At 48.5% G+C, this 15,069-nt stretch overlaps 1 protein-coding gene across 13 annotated transcripts in view; it reads right to left on the reverse strand.

The window, feature by feature from the left end:
* Positions 1–15,069, reverse strand: part of LOC122540004 (supervillin-like) — a 242,768-nt gene that overhangs the window by 117,480 nt on the left and 110,219 nt on the right. For all 13 annotated transcript variants that reach the window (XM_043675276.2, XM_043675281.2, XM_043675280.2 and 10 more), the window contains one exon: positions 2,387–2,882. In XM_043675276.2, the coding sequence (XP_043531211.2) occupies positions 2,387–2,882 (496 nt within the window). The remainder of the gene's footprint in view (positions 1–2,386; positions 2,883–15,069) is intronic.

Consider the following 15,069-nt stretch of genomic DNA (forward strand, 5'->3'; position numbering starts at 1 on the left):
AGCGGTCCTAAGTTAGACTTTTACAGATGTGATCCCTAGCAACCTAAAATAGTATTCCAGATTTTGCTTTTTCATTGCAGTTACTACCTTAAATACTAATTAACTAGCTTTATTGCTTCAAATAAATTCAATTTTCAGGTGCTCCCTTTTTAGTTTGGCAAATTATATTTTCATTGGTTTCTCCTCATAACTTAGAGTTTTGATACTCAGAAACATTCCCTTCTCTTGAATGTTTTCTCGTTTTTCAGAGACTAAAACTTGAGGCACAACAACCCTACGATCCATTTACTGATTTATTTTTGATGGGCAGTGAGTGCCACTGGCAACGCCCACATTTATTGCCCTTGAACTGAGTAATTTAACCTGGCCATGTCCAGAGGGCAGTTAAGAGTCAATCACATTGCTGTGGGTCTGGAGTCACACGCAGGCCCAATCAGGGCAAGATGACAGATTTCATGAAGGATAGTAGCAAAACAAGATGGGCTTTTACAAACAATGAGTGGTTACGTGGTCACCATTAGTCTAATTTTTATTATATTCAGATATATTAACTGAATTCAAATTTCACTATCTGCTCTGCTGGGATATGCCTTCACGGTTTTAGCCCAGATCTCTGGATCACTAGTCCAGTGATAATCCCAATCGACCACCCCCTCCAAACTGTCTTAAATTCTACTGCTTTAGTACACGACTATTGCCATTCTTGAATGTTGCTCCGCACTGACTGACTTCATTACTTGGCCTCTCTCAGCTTCATGACCAACTTCAGGAATGTGTATGGAGATTCTCTTCCTTCCATTCCTATGTTGCAATGTTTACTTTGCTCGCACTGAAAATGCAATGAAAAAGTATGGCCTTGTCAACTAATGAATACGGTTTTCCCTTTCTTCACTCATTGTTGGCAGAATGTTATGGACCAGGGAGAACCGAAGTAGAAAATCCCTGCCAATATCGCCACTGAATGAATTCAATAGGGTAGCTTGTTAATAATTCCTGACACTTGATTGTGATGCATTTCGAGAGACTGTGGAACTGACTTATGTGCTAGTATGACGATGTTTCAGTTATTGATAGAAGCTTGTCAATGGTTAACTACAAATCCACAATCCGTAGGGCATGGCCAGGCCTGGAATGTGGCTGAAGTTGTCGAAGGCTAGTGGCAGATTGTCTGAGCTTTTTATTTAATACCACTGCATTCATTTTGCAGAGATTGATCCCCAGACATCAGTCCTCCACAAGTGTGTTCAGATTTTTAGAGTAGGATTCCAATCTTGTCTCATCAACATCTTATGAGGCCCTTGATTCCTGGAACCTAGGCTGTTTCTTATTATGGAGAGAAGCCAATAAACACTGTGCATGGAGAGTCAACTGCAGTCCCTAGTCAGAATAAAGCCACCTGTAAAAGTCTCAGTGCACTAAATCAGCAACCCATGGCCCAGATAAAAGGACAAAGGCAGTGATTGTAATTAGGCCGGCCTGTGGACTTCATGGAATATGAATTCCCTGATTGGGGCTGTTAATCTGGGGTTCAATCCGGGACCCCCTGGCTGACAGATATAAAGAGGAGGTTCTGTTCACTCAGAGCTGTCTCTGAGGAAGCTGGCCCAGTGTCAAATACTACGCATGTGTAAATAAAGGGTGAGGTGGTGACAGAATACTGGCCTCTGTGGAGTTATTTCAGCAGGATGTAGTTTGAAATATCGCCACTTCTGAGATTCCCCCTCAAGTCACACCCCTTGGTTATTTATCATTATTCCTTCATTGTCAAACTCTGGAACTCTATCTAACAGCATTATGGAAAAGTGTTCAGCACATGGACAGCAGACATTTCATAAGATTGTTCACCACCTTCTAAAGGATGGGCAATAAAAACTGGCCTTGCCACATTCTGAGGGAAAATTAAGAAGCACTTATTGCATATAAGGAAAATAATTAGAGGACTTTTTAAAATTCATTTACAGGATAAGGGCATCTCTGGCTAGACCAGCATTTATTACCCATCCCTAATTGCACACAGGGTTGTTAAGAGTCATCCATATTGCTGTGGGTCTGGAATCACACATAGGCCAGACCAGGTAAGGACGGTAACATCCTTCCCTAAAGGGCATGAGGGAATCAGAGGGGTTTTTCCCCACAATCAGCAGTGGATTCATGGTCATCATTGCACACTTAATTCTAGATATTTATTGAATTCAAATTCCACTATTTGCTCTGGTGGATTCAAACCAGGGCCCCCAGAACATTATCTGAATCTCTGGGTTACAGAGCAGCAATAATACCACTAGACGCGATCCAAGCAATGTAACTACTATTAAGGATAAATTGCATGACAAGCAAAGCTCAACATTAGGATTTTAAAGAAATGAGCGATAAGCATTATATTTACCTGCTGTTTCTCTCTGGTCACCCTTTTGTACTTCACTGGAGTTTGGTTTGTCTGAAGTATCATTCTCAGTTGGTCTCACTTCATTTCCACTCTTGTCCGGCCCCTGGGTTACGTCTGCTGTTTCTGTGCTGTACTCTTCAACCAGGGCACTTGGAATAGAGTTGCTCTCCGCTAGTATACCAGCTGCATTGCTCGCCTCAGATCTCCTAGGCTGTTCCTGCAGGATGTGACTCTCAGCATCATTGTTATTCTCCTCGCTGACTCCCTGTGTTTTCAATATTCCTTTGATTTCCTTCGGTGTCTCCCCACTTCCCAGAGTCTCTGTCTTTCTGCTGCCCTCAAAGCTGGGGATTGATGTAGCTGACATTACCTCCAGCTTTACAATCTCCTTCCGCGCTGGGGGCAAACCTAAACCATCCAACGCTGTCTTCCCAACAGAAGGCTGTCCTGACAAGTTGGCCAGAAGGTGATGCCGTTGCTCTGGTAAATCCTGGAGCTGAAAATGTGATACATATTTTAATTACTAATACACACAAGCTTTTCAGGGATTTGTTAATGGGGGATGAGAGCCGACAATCTCAGCCTTTAATACGCAACCATTTGAAAATGATTAACTCGATTGGCTTAGTTTGCATCTGGCGGAGGCTGAGGAGAGCAAGATGACCTCAAGAGAGAATTAAATGGTTTTTTCAGGGTTTCAGCTTTTGAATTGAGACCTGAAATTCAGGTCAAATCCAGAGGAAACATTAGGTGTTATCTTGACAGCTAAGAATGGATTTGCTAAGATCTTGATAGATGTGACAGTTACTTTTAATTCTGCAGCCCCTCCTCATGTTTGCTTGAAACCCAACCAGTTTTTAGTATTTAACAAAGGTCGACTAGGGTCAAGCAGCTGAACTGTTTCCATAGAATCCCTGCAGTGCAAAGAGGCCATTCAGCTCACTGAGTCCACACCGACCCTCTGAACAGCATCACTCCTAGACTCACCCCCATACCCTACCCCTGCATTTCCCATGGCTAACCCACCTAACCTGCACATCCTCGGACTGTTGGAGGAAACCAGAGCACCCAGAGAGAACTCACACAGACACAGGGAGGACATGCAAATTCCACACAGACAGTTGCCCAAGGATGGAAATGAACTCAGGTCCTTGGAGCTGTGAGGCAGCAGTGCTAACCACAGGCATCGAACCGCTCGGTAATTTTAGTGAAGCTGGCAACCTCCGATTTTGCAGGTTTAACTGTGGTCAGCTGGTCTTGCCACGCCGCAGAACATGAAGATCGCTTTGAGGAGATGTTAAATGCCTTTACAGCACTGCATGTGGGCTTAAAGGAAGAGAGAACTTTCCCGTGTCTCCCCTGAAATCCTCTCCACGATCCGATATCCCTCACATGGAAAGACCCCAAGATCAGGCATCAGAGACGATATCCCCAATAAAGCTTTGCCTCACTCCACGCTGGGGCTTCCCATTTGAAACCTTTCCCCTGTCATCTACTTTACCTGCCCCTGATAATACTTGGGCCACTTTATCTGATGCAAAACATGAGCAACACCCTTCACAATGTAGAGGGTAGTGATCCAACAGAAATTCTTGAATTTTGGCATGCCAACATCTCTAATCGTGCCAGCAGGGAGTTAGACCACTTGCAGCTAATCGGATGGGGGTTCGTGTTTTTGTTTTCCTGCGAACAGCATCGATGAGATCTCGTGAAAACCGGAGCCCTCAGCATCAGTGGGGCAGACTGTGTTGACTTTGAGTTGTCAGGTGCCACAGATGGCAAGTGGCAATGAGAGGCCGACACAAGTTCAAAACAATGGCATACTCACCAATGAAGAATTCAGGAGGAAAGTAGGAATGACAGCAACCTGGGTCCACTGATCAGAGCGCAAATACAGTAAGGTTCTGCTTGAGGGAGTCTGGATTAGCAGCAACTGAACTAACTGGCTATGATTCTGACCATTGATGAGTGCAGTGCTTGGAAAAAATTAGGAAACAATTCACAGTTCTAACAGAGCTGTATTTGCAGGAAACATTCTGTACAATCTGTAACCACATTAGCAATTCTAACAACCCAATCCAAACTTCCTTATAAGAATTTTAAATTTCCTCCAGCTCTCCGTGTTCTGTCCCCTCACTCTACCTGCACTGATTCAGTCCAAAGTAAAACGCTGTTGCAATCAGAAATGCCTCGAAGACTGCCTTCTGCAATTGGTTCATGGAAAGTACACTTGTGATTCTTTTACTGGACAGTGTCCACTTTCCCCTCCCTGAACTGAAAAAGACTTCTATGAACACAACATTTTACCTGGCAGCTCAGCTGAGAAATATTAAACCTAGATCCAAGTGAAGCCAGCAGCGTAATGTGTCAATCGACCACAGAGCTTAAACATGCACACCAGCTAAACACTTAACTCATTATGTACTTTATTTCTCCCAGTTTGTCAGGCAAGCTGTATTGAGAATGTTAAGCATTTCCTGTCTATACACCAACATCATTAGCAAATGTCTAAATGTGCAGCCTTGGATCAGTTGGTAGCCTCTTGCCTCAGGGATTAAAGGTTGGAAGTTCAAGGATTTTAACTCATCAAGTTAATTAATATAATTGGGGAGTACAACACAATTTTGCATTAGGTAAAGAAATATATCCATTCCTGCATGTTACTGATGAATGAAAGCTACCAGAACTGGAGAGAGCTTTTAGTTCCGAGAAATTATATTTGCCTTTCACGAGCCAGGATTCCATGGGTAGCAAATAAAATCTGACCCTGCACATGTATATCTTCTTGACAAAGTTCATCCTAGGGAGTCTGATCACTTTAAAATTATCTAATAGTAACACCAACATGTTCTTTATCAGTTGAGCAGTTTACATCAAACTGAATGATCTAAGCTTTTGAAATCAGCTATTTGTTTAAAGACAGATGATCTGGCACCTACCTGGAGGAGAACCCTGCAGTGCTTTACAAATTCCAATATTTCTCTAAGTCGTTGTTTAGACTTGAAGTTAAATTTGTGATCCAGTGCCAATTCCTCACACCTGACTTTTCTTGTTACAGCGAACAAAAATGATTCATTGCAGCAAAACAGTTTTTTTAAAGCTCTATGCCCCACCCTGTTCCAATTTATTTCACATGAGTAATGTCCAGACAGAGGCAATACTTCAACATTTAAAGGCAAGATTTATTTATGACTGAATGTTTGTATAACCAGAAATTGAAGCACCACAAAGAAAATAGACCGTTTAATTTCTGACCTGCCCAATACACAGAAACACTCTCTAAGACCAAGCAACCCCTCCTGAAATCCCTTTAAAACTAGCACCAGATTATCCTCGACACATTACATGCCAGTTATCCTGTCCAAAGGTCCACTTCTCTATCCTAAACCCCATTGTCCCCATCTCAAACCCAAACACCCCATCCCAAACCCCACTGTCCCCACCCCAAATCCCATTGCCTCTACACCAAACACCACTGTCACCAGCTCAAACCCCACTGCTCCCATCCCAAACCCACCCACGCTACATCCCAAAACCCACTGCCCCCATTCCAAAACCGACTGCCCCCAACCCAACCCGACTCCCCCATCCCAAACTCCACTCACCCCCATCCCAAAGCCCACTCACCCCCTTCCCAAACCCCACTCACCACTATCTCAAACCCCACTCACCTCTATCCCAAGCCCCACTCACCTCTATCCCAAACCTCACTCACCTCTATCCCAAACCCCACTCACCTCTATCCCAAACCACACTCACCCCATCCAAAACCCCACTCACCTCTAGCCCAAACCCCACTCACTCCCATCGCAAACCCCACTCACCCCCATCCCAAACCCCACGCACCTCTATCCCAAACCCCATTCACCCGCATCCCAAACCCCACTCACCTCTATCCCAAACCCCACTCACCCCCATCCCAAAACCCCACTCACCTCTATCCCAAACCCCACTCACCCATCCCAAACCCCACTCACCCACATCCCAAACCCCACTCACCCCCATCCCAAACCCCACTTACCACTATCCCAAACCCCACTCACTTCCATCCCAAACCACACACACCCCCATCCCAAACCCCACTCACCTCTATCCCAAACCCCACTCACCTCTATCCCAAACCCCACTCACCCCCATCCCAAACCCCACTCAACCCCATCCCAAACCCCACTCACCTCTATCCCAAACCCCACTCACCTCTATCCCAAACCCCACTCACCCCCATCCCAAACCCCACTCACCCCCATCCCAAACCCCACTCACCTACATCCAAAACCCCACTCACTCCCATCCCAAACCCCACTCACCCGCATTCCAAACCCCACTCACTCCCATCCCAAACCCCACTGCCCCCATCTTAAACCACACTCACCCCTATCCCAAACCCAACTCACCCCCATCCCAAACCCCACTCACCTACATCCCAAACACCACTCACCCCCATCCCAAACCCCACTCACCCACATCCCAAACCCCACTCACTCCCATCCCAAACCCCACTGCCCCCATCTTAAACCACACTCACCCCTATCCCAAACCCAACTCACCCCCATCCCAAACCCCACTCACCTACATCCCAAACACCACTCACCCCCATCCCAAACCCCACTGACCCACATCCCAAACCCCACTCATCTCTATCCCAAACCCCAATCACCCCCATCCCAAACCCCACTCACCTCCATCCCAAACCCCACTCACCTCCATCCCAAACCCCACTGACCTCCATCCCAAACCCACTGACCTCTATCCCAAACCCAAAGCCCACTCACCCCCATTCCAAACACCACTGACCTCTGTCCCAAACCCCACTCACTCCCATCCCAAACCCCACTCACCCCCATCCCAAACTTCACTCACCCCCCCATCCCAAACCCCACTCACGCCCATCCCAAACCCCACTCACCCCCATCCCAAACCCCACTCACCCCCATCCCATCCCATTCACCCCCATGCCAAACCCCACTCACCCCCATCCCAAACCTCACTCACCTCTATCCCAAACCCCACTCACCCCCATCGCAAACTCCACTCACCCACATCCAAAGCCCCACTCCCATCCCAAACCCCACTCACCCGCATTCCAAACCTCACTCACTCCCATCCCAAGCCCCACTGCCCCCATCTTAAACCACACTCACCCCTATCCCAAACCTCACTCAACCCCAACCCAAACCTCACTCACCCCTATCCCAAACCCCACTCACCCCCATCCCAAACCCCACTCACTCTCATCCCAAGCCCCACTGCCTCCATCCTAAACCACACTCACCCCATCCCAAACTTCACTCACCCCCCCATCCCAAACCCCACTCACGCCCATCCCAAACCCCACTCACCCCCATCCCAAACCCCACTCACTCCCATCCCAACCCCACTCACCCCCATCCCAAACTCCACTCACCCCCATCCCAAACTCCACATACCCTCACCCCAAACCCCACTCACCCCATCCCCAAACCCACTGCCCCATCCCAATCCCCACCACATGATCCCAAAACCCACTCACCCACAGCCCAAACCCCACTCACCCCATCCCAAACGCCACTGCCCCCATGCCAAACCCCACTCACCCCCATCCCAGACCCATTCACACCTATCCCAAACTCCACTCACCCCTACCCCAAACATCACTCATCCCCATCTCAAACCCCACTCACCCCATCCCAAACCCCATTCACCCCCATCCCAAACTCCACTCACCCCCATCCCAAGCCCCACTCATCCCCATCCCAAACCACATGCACCCCCACCCCAAACCCATTGCCCCATCCCAACCTCCACTCACCCACAGCCCAAACCCCACTCACCCGAACCCAAAACTCACTGCCCCATCCCTAACCCCACTTACCCCATCCCAAACTCCACTCACCCACATCCAAAACCCCACTCACTCCCATCCCAAACCCCATTCACCACATCCCAAACCCCACTCACACGCATTCCAAATCCCACTCACCCCCATCCCAAGCCCCACTGCCCCCATCCTAAACCACACTCACCCCTATCCCAAACTCCATTCACCCCTATCCCAAACCCCATTAACCCCATTCCCACGCTCCATTCACCCCTATCCCCAACCCCACTCAACTCCATCCCAAACCCCACTCAAACCCATCCCAAATCCCACTCACCCCAATCCCAAACCTCACTCACCCCACCCCAAACCCCACTAACCCCCATCCCAAACTCCACTCACTCCCATCCCAAACCCCACTCATCCCCATCCCAAACTCCACTCACTTCTATCCCAAACCCCACTCACCCCCATCCCATCCCATTCACCCCCATGCCAAACCCCACTCACCCCATCCCAAAACCCATTCGCCCCATCCCAAACTCCACTCACCCCTACCCCAAACATCACTCACCCCCATCTCAAACCCCGCTCACTTCATCCCAAACCCCATTCACCCCCATCCCAAACTCCACTCACCCCCATCCCAAGCCCCACTCATCCCCATCCCAAACTCCACTCACTTCTATCCCAAACCCCACTCACCCCCATCCCAAAACCCATTCACCCCATCCCTAACCCCACTCACCTCTACCCCAAACACCACTCACCCCATCCCAAAACCCACTGCCCCATCACAAACCCCATTCGCCCCATCCCAAACCCCATTACCCCATTCCCCAGCCCCATTCACACGATCCCAAATCCCACTCAACTCCATCCCAAACCCCACTCACCCCATCCCAAACCCCACATCATGATCACAAGCCCCACACCCCCATCCCAAACCCCACACCCCACATCCCAAACCCCACATCATGATCACAAGCCCCACACCCCCATCCCAAACCCCACACCCCACATCCCAAACCCCACATCGTGATCGCATGCCCCACTCCCCCATCTCAAACCCAACTCACCCCATCCCTAACTCCATTCACCCCATCCCAAACTTCACCCTCCATCCCAAACTCCACTCACCCCCATCCAAAACTCCTCATACTCCTATCCCAATCCCACTCACCCCCATCCCAAACCCCAAGCAACCCAATCCCACACCCCACCCACCCCCATCCCAAACCACATTCACACCCATCCCAAACCACACTCCCAAATACCAAACATAACCCATGGTCCCAAACCCCACTCCACTCTCCTAATACCCACACCCTCTAATCCCAAACTCCACTCCCTCATTCTAAATCCTACTTTGTTAAATCCAAATCCCTACTTCCTCTGCTCAAACCCCATTCCCCATCCCAATCATAGACCCAATCCCAAATCCTACTCCCTTCAATACAAACCCTATTCCTCCATTCTAAAACCTAGCATTCTATCCCAAACTCCACTTCCCCATTCTAAACCCCAGCACTCTATCCCAAATTCCTCTTCCCCATTCTAACACCGAGCACTCCATCCCAAACTCCATATCCCCATTCTAAAGACCAGCACTCCATCCCAAACTCTACTTCCCCAATCTAAACTCTTGCACTCCATCCCAAACTCCACTTCCCCATTCTAAACCCCAGCACTCCATCCCAAACTCCATTTCCCCATTCTAAAACCCAGCACTACATCCCAAACTCCACTCCCCATTCTAAAACCTAACACTCTATCCCAAACACCACTTCCCAATTCTAAACCCCAGCACTCCATCCCAAACTGCACTTCCCCATTCTAAATCCTAGCATTCTATCCCAACCTCCACTTCCCCATTCTAAAACCCAGCACTCCATCCCAAACTCCACTTCCCCATTCTAAACCCCAGCACTCCATCCCAAACTCCATTTCCCCATTCTAAAATCCAGCACTACATCCCAAACTCCACTCCCCATTCTAAAACCCAGCACTCCATCCCAAACTCCACGTCCCCATTCTAAACTCCAGCGCTCAATCCCAAACACCACTCGCCATACTAAAACCCAGCACTCCATCCCAAACTCCACTTCCCCATTCTAAAACACAGCACTCTATCCCAAACTCCACATCCCCAGTCTAAAACCCAGCATTTCATCCCAAACTTCACTCCATTCTAAAACCCAGCACTCCATCCCAAACTCCACTTCCCCATTCTAAAACCCAACATTGCATCCCGAACTCCACTCCCCATTCTAAAACTCAGCACTCCATCCCAAATTCCACTTCCCCATTCTAAAAGCTAGCATTCTATCCCAAACTCCACTTCCTCAGTCTAAAACCCAGTACTCCATGCCAAACTCTATTTCCCCATTCTAAAACCCAGTACTCGATCCCAAACTCCACTTCCCCATTCTAAAACTCAACATTGCATCCCGAACTCCACTCCCCATTCTAAACCCTAGCACTCCATCCCAAATGCCACTCCCCATTCTAAACCCCAGCACTCCATCCCAAATGCCACTCCCCATTCTAAAACCAGCACTCCATCCCAAACTCCACTCCCCATTCTAAAACCCAGTACTCCATCCCAAAATCCACTTCCCCATTCTAAACCCAGCACTCCATCCCAAATGCCACTCCCCATTCTAAAAGGAGAAAGTGAGGTCTGCAGATGCTGGAGATCAAAGTTGAAACTTTATTGCTGGAACAGCACAGCAGGTCAGGCAGCATCCAGGGAACAGGAGATTCGACGTTTCGGGCACAGGCCCTTCTTCAGGCCCTCCTGAAGAAGGGCCTGTGCCCGAAACGTCGAATCTCCTGTTCCCTGGATGCTGCCTGACCTGCTGTGCTGTTCCAGCAATAAAGTTTCAACTCCCCATTCTAAACCCCAGCACTCCATCCCAAATGCCACTCCCCATTCTAAACCCCAGCACTCCATCCCAAATGCCACTCCCCATTCTAAAACCAGCACTCCATCCCAAACTCCACTCCACATTCTAAAAACCCAGTACTCCATCCCAAACTCCACTTCCCCATTCTAAAACCCAACACTCCATCCCCAACTCCACTCCCTATTCTAAAACCCACCACTCCATCCCAAACTCCACTTCCCCATTCTAAACCCCAGCACTCCAACCCAAACTCCACTCCCCATTCTAAAACCCAGTACTCCATCCCAAATGCCACTCCCCATTCTAAACCCCAGCACTCCATCCCAAATGCCACTCCCCATTCTAAACCCCAGCACTCCATCCCAAATGCCACTCCCCATTCTAAAACCAGCACTCCATCCCAAACTCCACTCCACATTCTAAAAACCCAGTACTCCATCCCAAACTCCACTTCCCCATTCTAAAACCCAACACTCCATCCCCAACTCCACTCCCTATTCTAAAACCCACCACTCCATCCCAAACTCCACTTCCCCATTCTAAACCCCAGCACTCCAACCCAAACTCCACTCCCCATTCTAAAACCCAGTACTCCATCCCAAATGCCACTCTCCATTCTAAAGCCCAGCACTCCATCCCAAATGCCCCTCCCCATTCTAAACCCCTGCACTCTATCCCAAACTCCACTTCCCCATTCTAAACACCAGCATTCCATCCCAAACTCCACTCCCCATTCTAAAACCCAACACTCCAACCCAAACTCCACTCCTCATTCTAAAACCCAGAACTCCATTCCAAACTCCACTTCTCCATTCTTAAACCTAGCATTCTATCCCAAACTGAACCTCCTCATTCTAAAACCCAGAACTCCATCCCAAATTCCACTCCATATTGTAAAACCCAGTACTCCATCCCAAACTCCACTTCCCCATTCTAAAACCTAGCACTCCATCCCAAACTCCACTCCACATTCCTAAACCCAACACTCCATCCCCAACTCCACTCCCCATTCTAAAACTCAGCACTCCATCCCAAACACAACTCCACATTCTAAAACCCAACTCTCCACCCCGAACTCCGCTTCCCCATTCTAAACCCAACACTCTATCCCCAACTCCACTCCTCATTCTAAAATCCAGCACTCTAACCCAAACTCCACTTCCCCATTCTAAAACCCAGCACTCCATCCCCAACTCCACTCCCCATTCTAAAATCCAGCACTCTAACCCAAACTCCACTTCCCCATTCTAAAACCCAACACTCCATCCCAAACTCCACTTCCCCATTCTAAACCCCAGCACTCCAACCCAAACTCCACTCCCCATTCTAAAACCCAGTACTCCATCCCAAATGCCACTCTCCATTCTAAAGCCCAGCACTCCATCCCAAATGCCCCTCCCCATTCTAAATCCCTGCACTCTATCCCAAACTCCACTTCCCCATTCTAAACACCAGCATTCCATCCCAAACTCCACTCCCCATTCTAAAACCCAACACTCCATCCCAAACTCCACTCCTCATTCTAAAACCCAGAACTCCATTCCAAACTCCACTTCTCCATTCTAAAACCTAGCATTCTATCCCAAACTGAACCTCCTCATTCTAAAACCCAGAACTCCATCCCAAATTCCACTCCATATTGTAAAACCCAGTACTCCATCCCAAACTCCACTTCCCCATTCTAAAACCTAGCACTCCATCCCAAACTCCACTCCACATTCCTAAACCCAACACTCCATCCCCAACTCCACTCCCCATTCTAAAACTCAGCACTCCATCCCAAACACAACTCCACATTCTAAAACCCAACTCTCCACCCCGAACTCCGCTTCCCCATTCTAAACCCAACACTCCATCCCCAACTCCACTCCTCATTCTAAAATCCAGCACTCTAACCCAAACTCCACTTCCCCATTCTAAAACCCAGCACTCCATCCCAAACTCCACTTCCCCCTTCTAAAACCCAGTACTCCATCCCAAATTCCACTTCCCCATTCAAAAACACAGCACTCTATCCAAAACTCCACTTCCTCATTCTAAAGCCCAGCACTCCATCCCCAACTCCACTTCCTCATTCTAACGCCCAGCACTCCATCCCAAACTCCACTTCCCCATTCTAAAACCCAGTACTCCATCCCAACTCCACTTCCCCATTCTAAAGGAGAAAGTGAGGTCTGCAGATGCTGGAGATCAGAGCTGAAAATGTGTTGCTGGTAAAGCGCAGCAGGTCAGGCAGCATCCAGGGAACAGGAGAATCGACGTTTCGGGTATAAGCCCTTCTTCCCCATTCTAAACCCAGTACTCCATCGCAAACTCCACTTCCTCAATCTAAAATCCAGCACTCCATCCCAAACTTCACTTCCCCATTCTAAACCCAGCACTCCATCCCCAACTCCACTTCCCCATTCTAAACCCAGCACTCCAACCCAAATGACACTCCCCATTCTAAAACCCAGCACTCCATCCCAAACTCCAAATCCCCATTCTAAAACACAGCACTCTATCCCAAACTCCACTTCCCAATTCTAAAACCCAGCACTCCATCCCAAACTCCACTACCCCATTCTTAAAGCTAGCATTCTATCCCAAACTCCACTTCCCCATTCTAAAACCCAGTACTCCATGCCAAACTCTATTTCCCCATTCTAAAACCCGATAGTCCATGCCAAACTCCACTTCCCCATTCTAAAACCCAGCACTCCATTCCAAACTCCACTCCCCATTCTAAAACCCAATACTCCATCCTGAACTCCACTTCCCCATTCTAAAACCCAGCACTCCATTCCAAACTCCACTCCCCATTCTAAAACCCAATACTCCATCCCAAACTCCACTTCCACATTCTAAAATCCAGCACTCCATCCCAAACTCCACTAGACATTCTAAACCCCAGCACTCCATCCCAAATGCCACTCCCCAATTCTAAACCCCAGCACTCCATCCCAAATGACACTCCCCATTCTAAAACCCAGCACTTCATCCTAAACTCCACTTCCCCATTCTAAAACCCAGTACTCCATCCCCAACTCTACTCCCCATTCGAATACCCAGCACGCCATCCCAAACTCCACATCCCCATTCTAAAACCCAGCACTCCATCCCAAACACAACTCTACATTCTAAAACCCATCTCTCCACCCCGAACTCTGCTTCCCCATTCTAAACCCAACACTCCATCCCCAACTCCACTCCTCATTCTAAAATCCAGCACTCTATCCCAAACTCCACTTCCCCATTCTAAAACCCAGCACTCCATCCCCAACTCCACTCCACATTCTAAAACCCAGTACTCCATCCCAAATTCCACTTCCCCATTCAAAAACACAGCACTCTATCCCAAACTCCACCTCCTCATTCTAAAGCCCAGCACTCCATCCCAAACTCCACTTCCTCATTCTAACGTCCAGCACTCCATCCCAAACTCCACTTCCCCATTCTAAAACCCAGTACTCCATCCCAACTCCACTTCCCCATTCTAAAGGAGAAAGTGAGGTCTGCAGATGCTGGAGATCAGAGCTGAAAATGTGTTGCTGGTAAAGCGCAGCAGGTCAGGCAGCATCCAGGGAACAGGAGAATCGACCTTTCGGGTATAAGCCCTTCTTCCTCATTCTAAACCCAGTACCCCATCGCAAACTCCACTTCCTCAATCTAAAATCCAGCACTCCATCCCAAATTCCACTTCCCCATTCTAAACCCCAGCACTCCATCCCCAACTCCACTTCCCCATTCTAAACCCAGCACTCCATCCCCAACTCCACTTCCCCATTCTAAACCCAGCACTCCATCCCAAATGACACTCCCCATTCTAAAACCCAGCACTCCATCCCAAACTCCACATCCCCATTCAAAAACACAGCACTCTATCCCAAACTCCACTTCCCAATTCTAAAACCCAGCACTCCATCCCAAACTCCACTACCCCATTCTAAAAGCTAGCATTCTATCCCAAACTCCACTTCCCCATTCTAAAACACAGC

This window comes from Chiloscyllium plagiosum, unplaced genomic scaffold (genome assembly GCF_037043375.1).
Source record: "Chiloscyllium plagiosum isolate Xiang-an unplaced genomic scaffold, Cpla_swu_hap1 HiC_scaffold_32, whole genome shotgun sequence".
NCBI lineage: Eukaryota > Metazoa > Chordata > Chondrichthyes > Orectolobiformes > Hemiscylliidae > Chiloscyllium > Chiloscyllium plagiosum.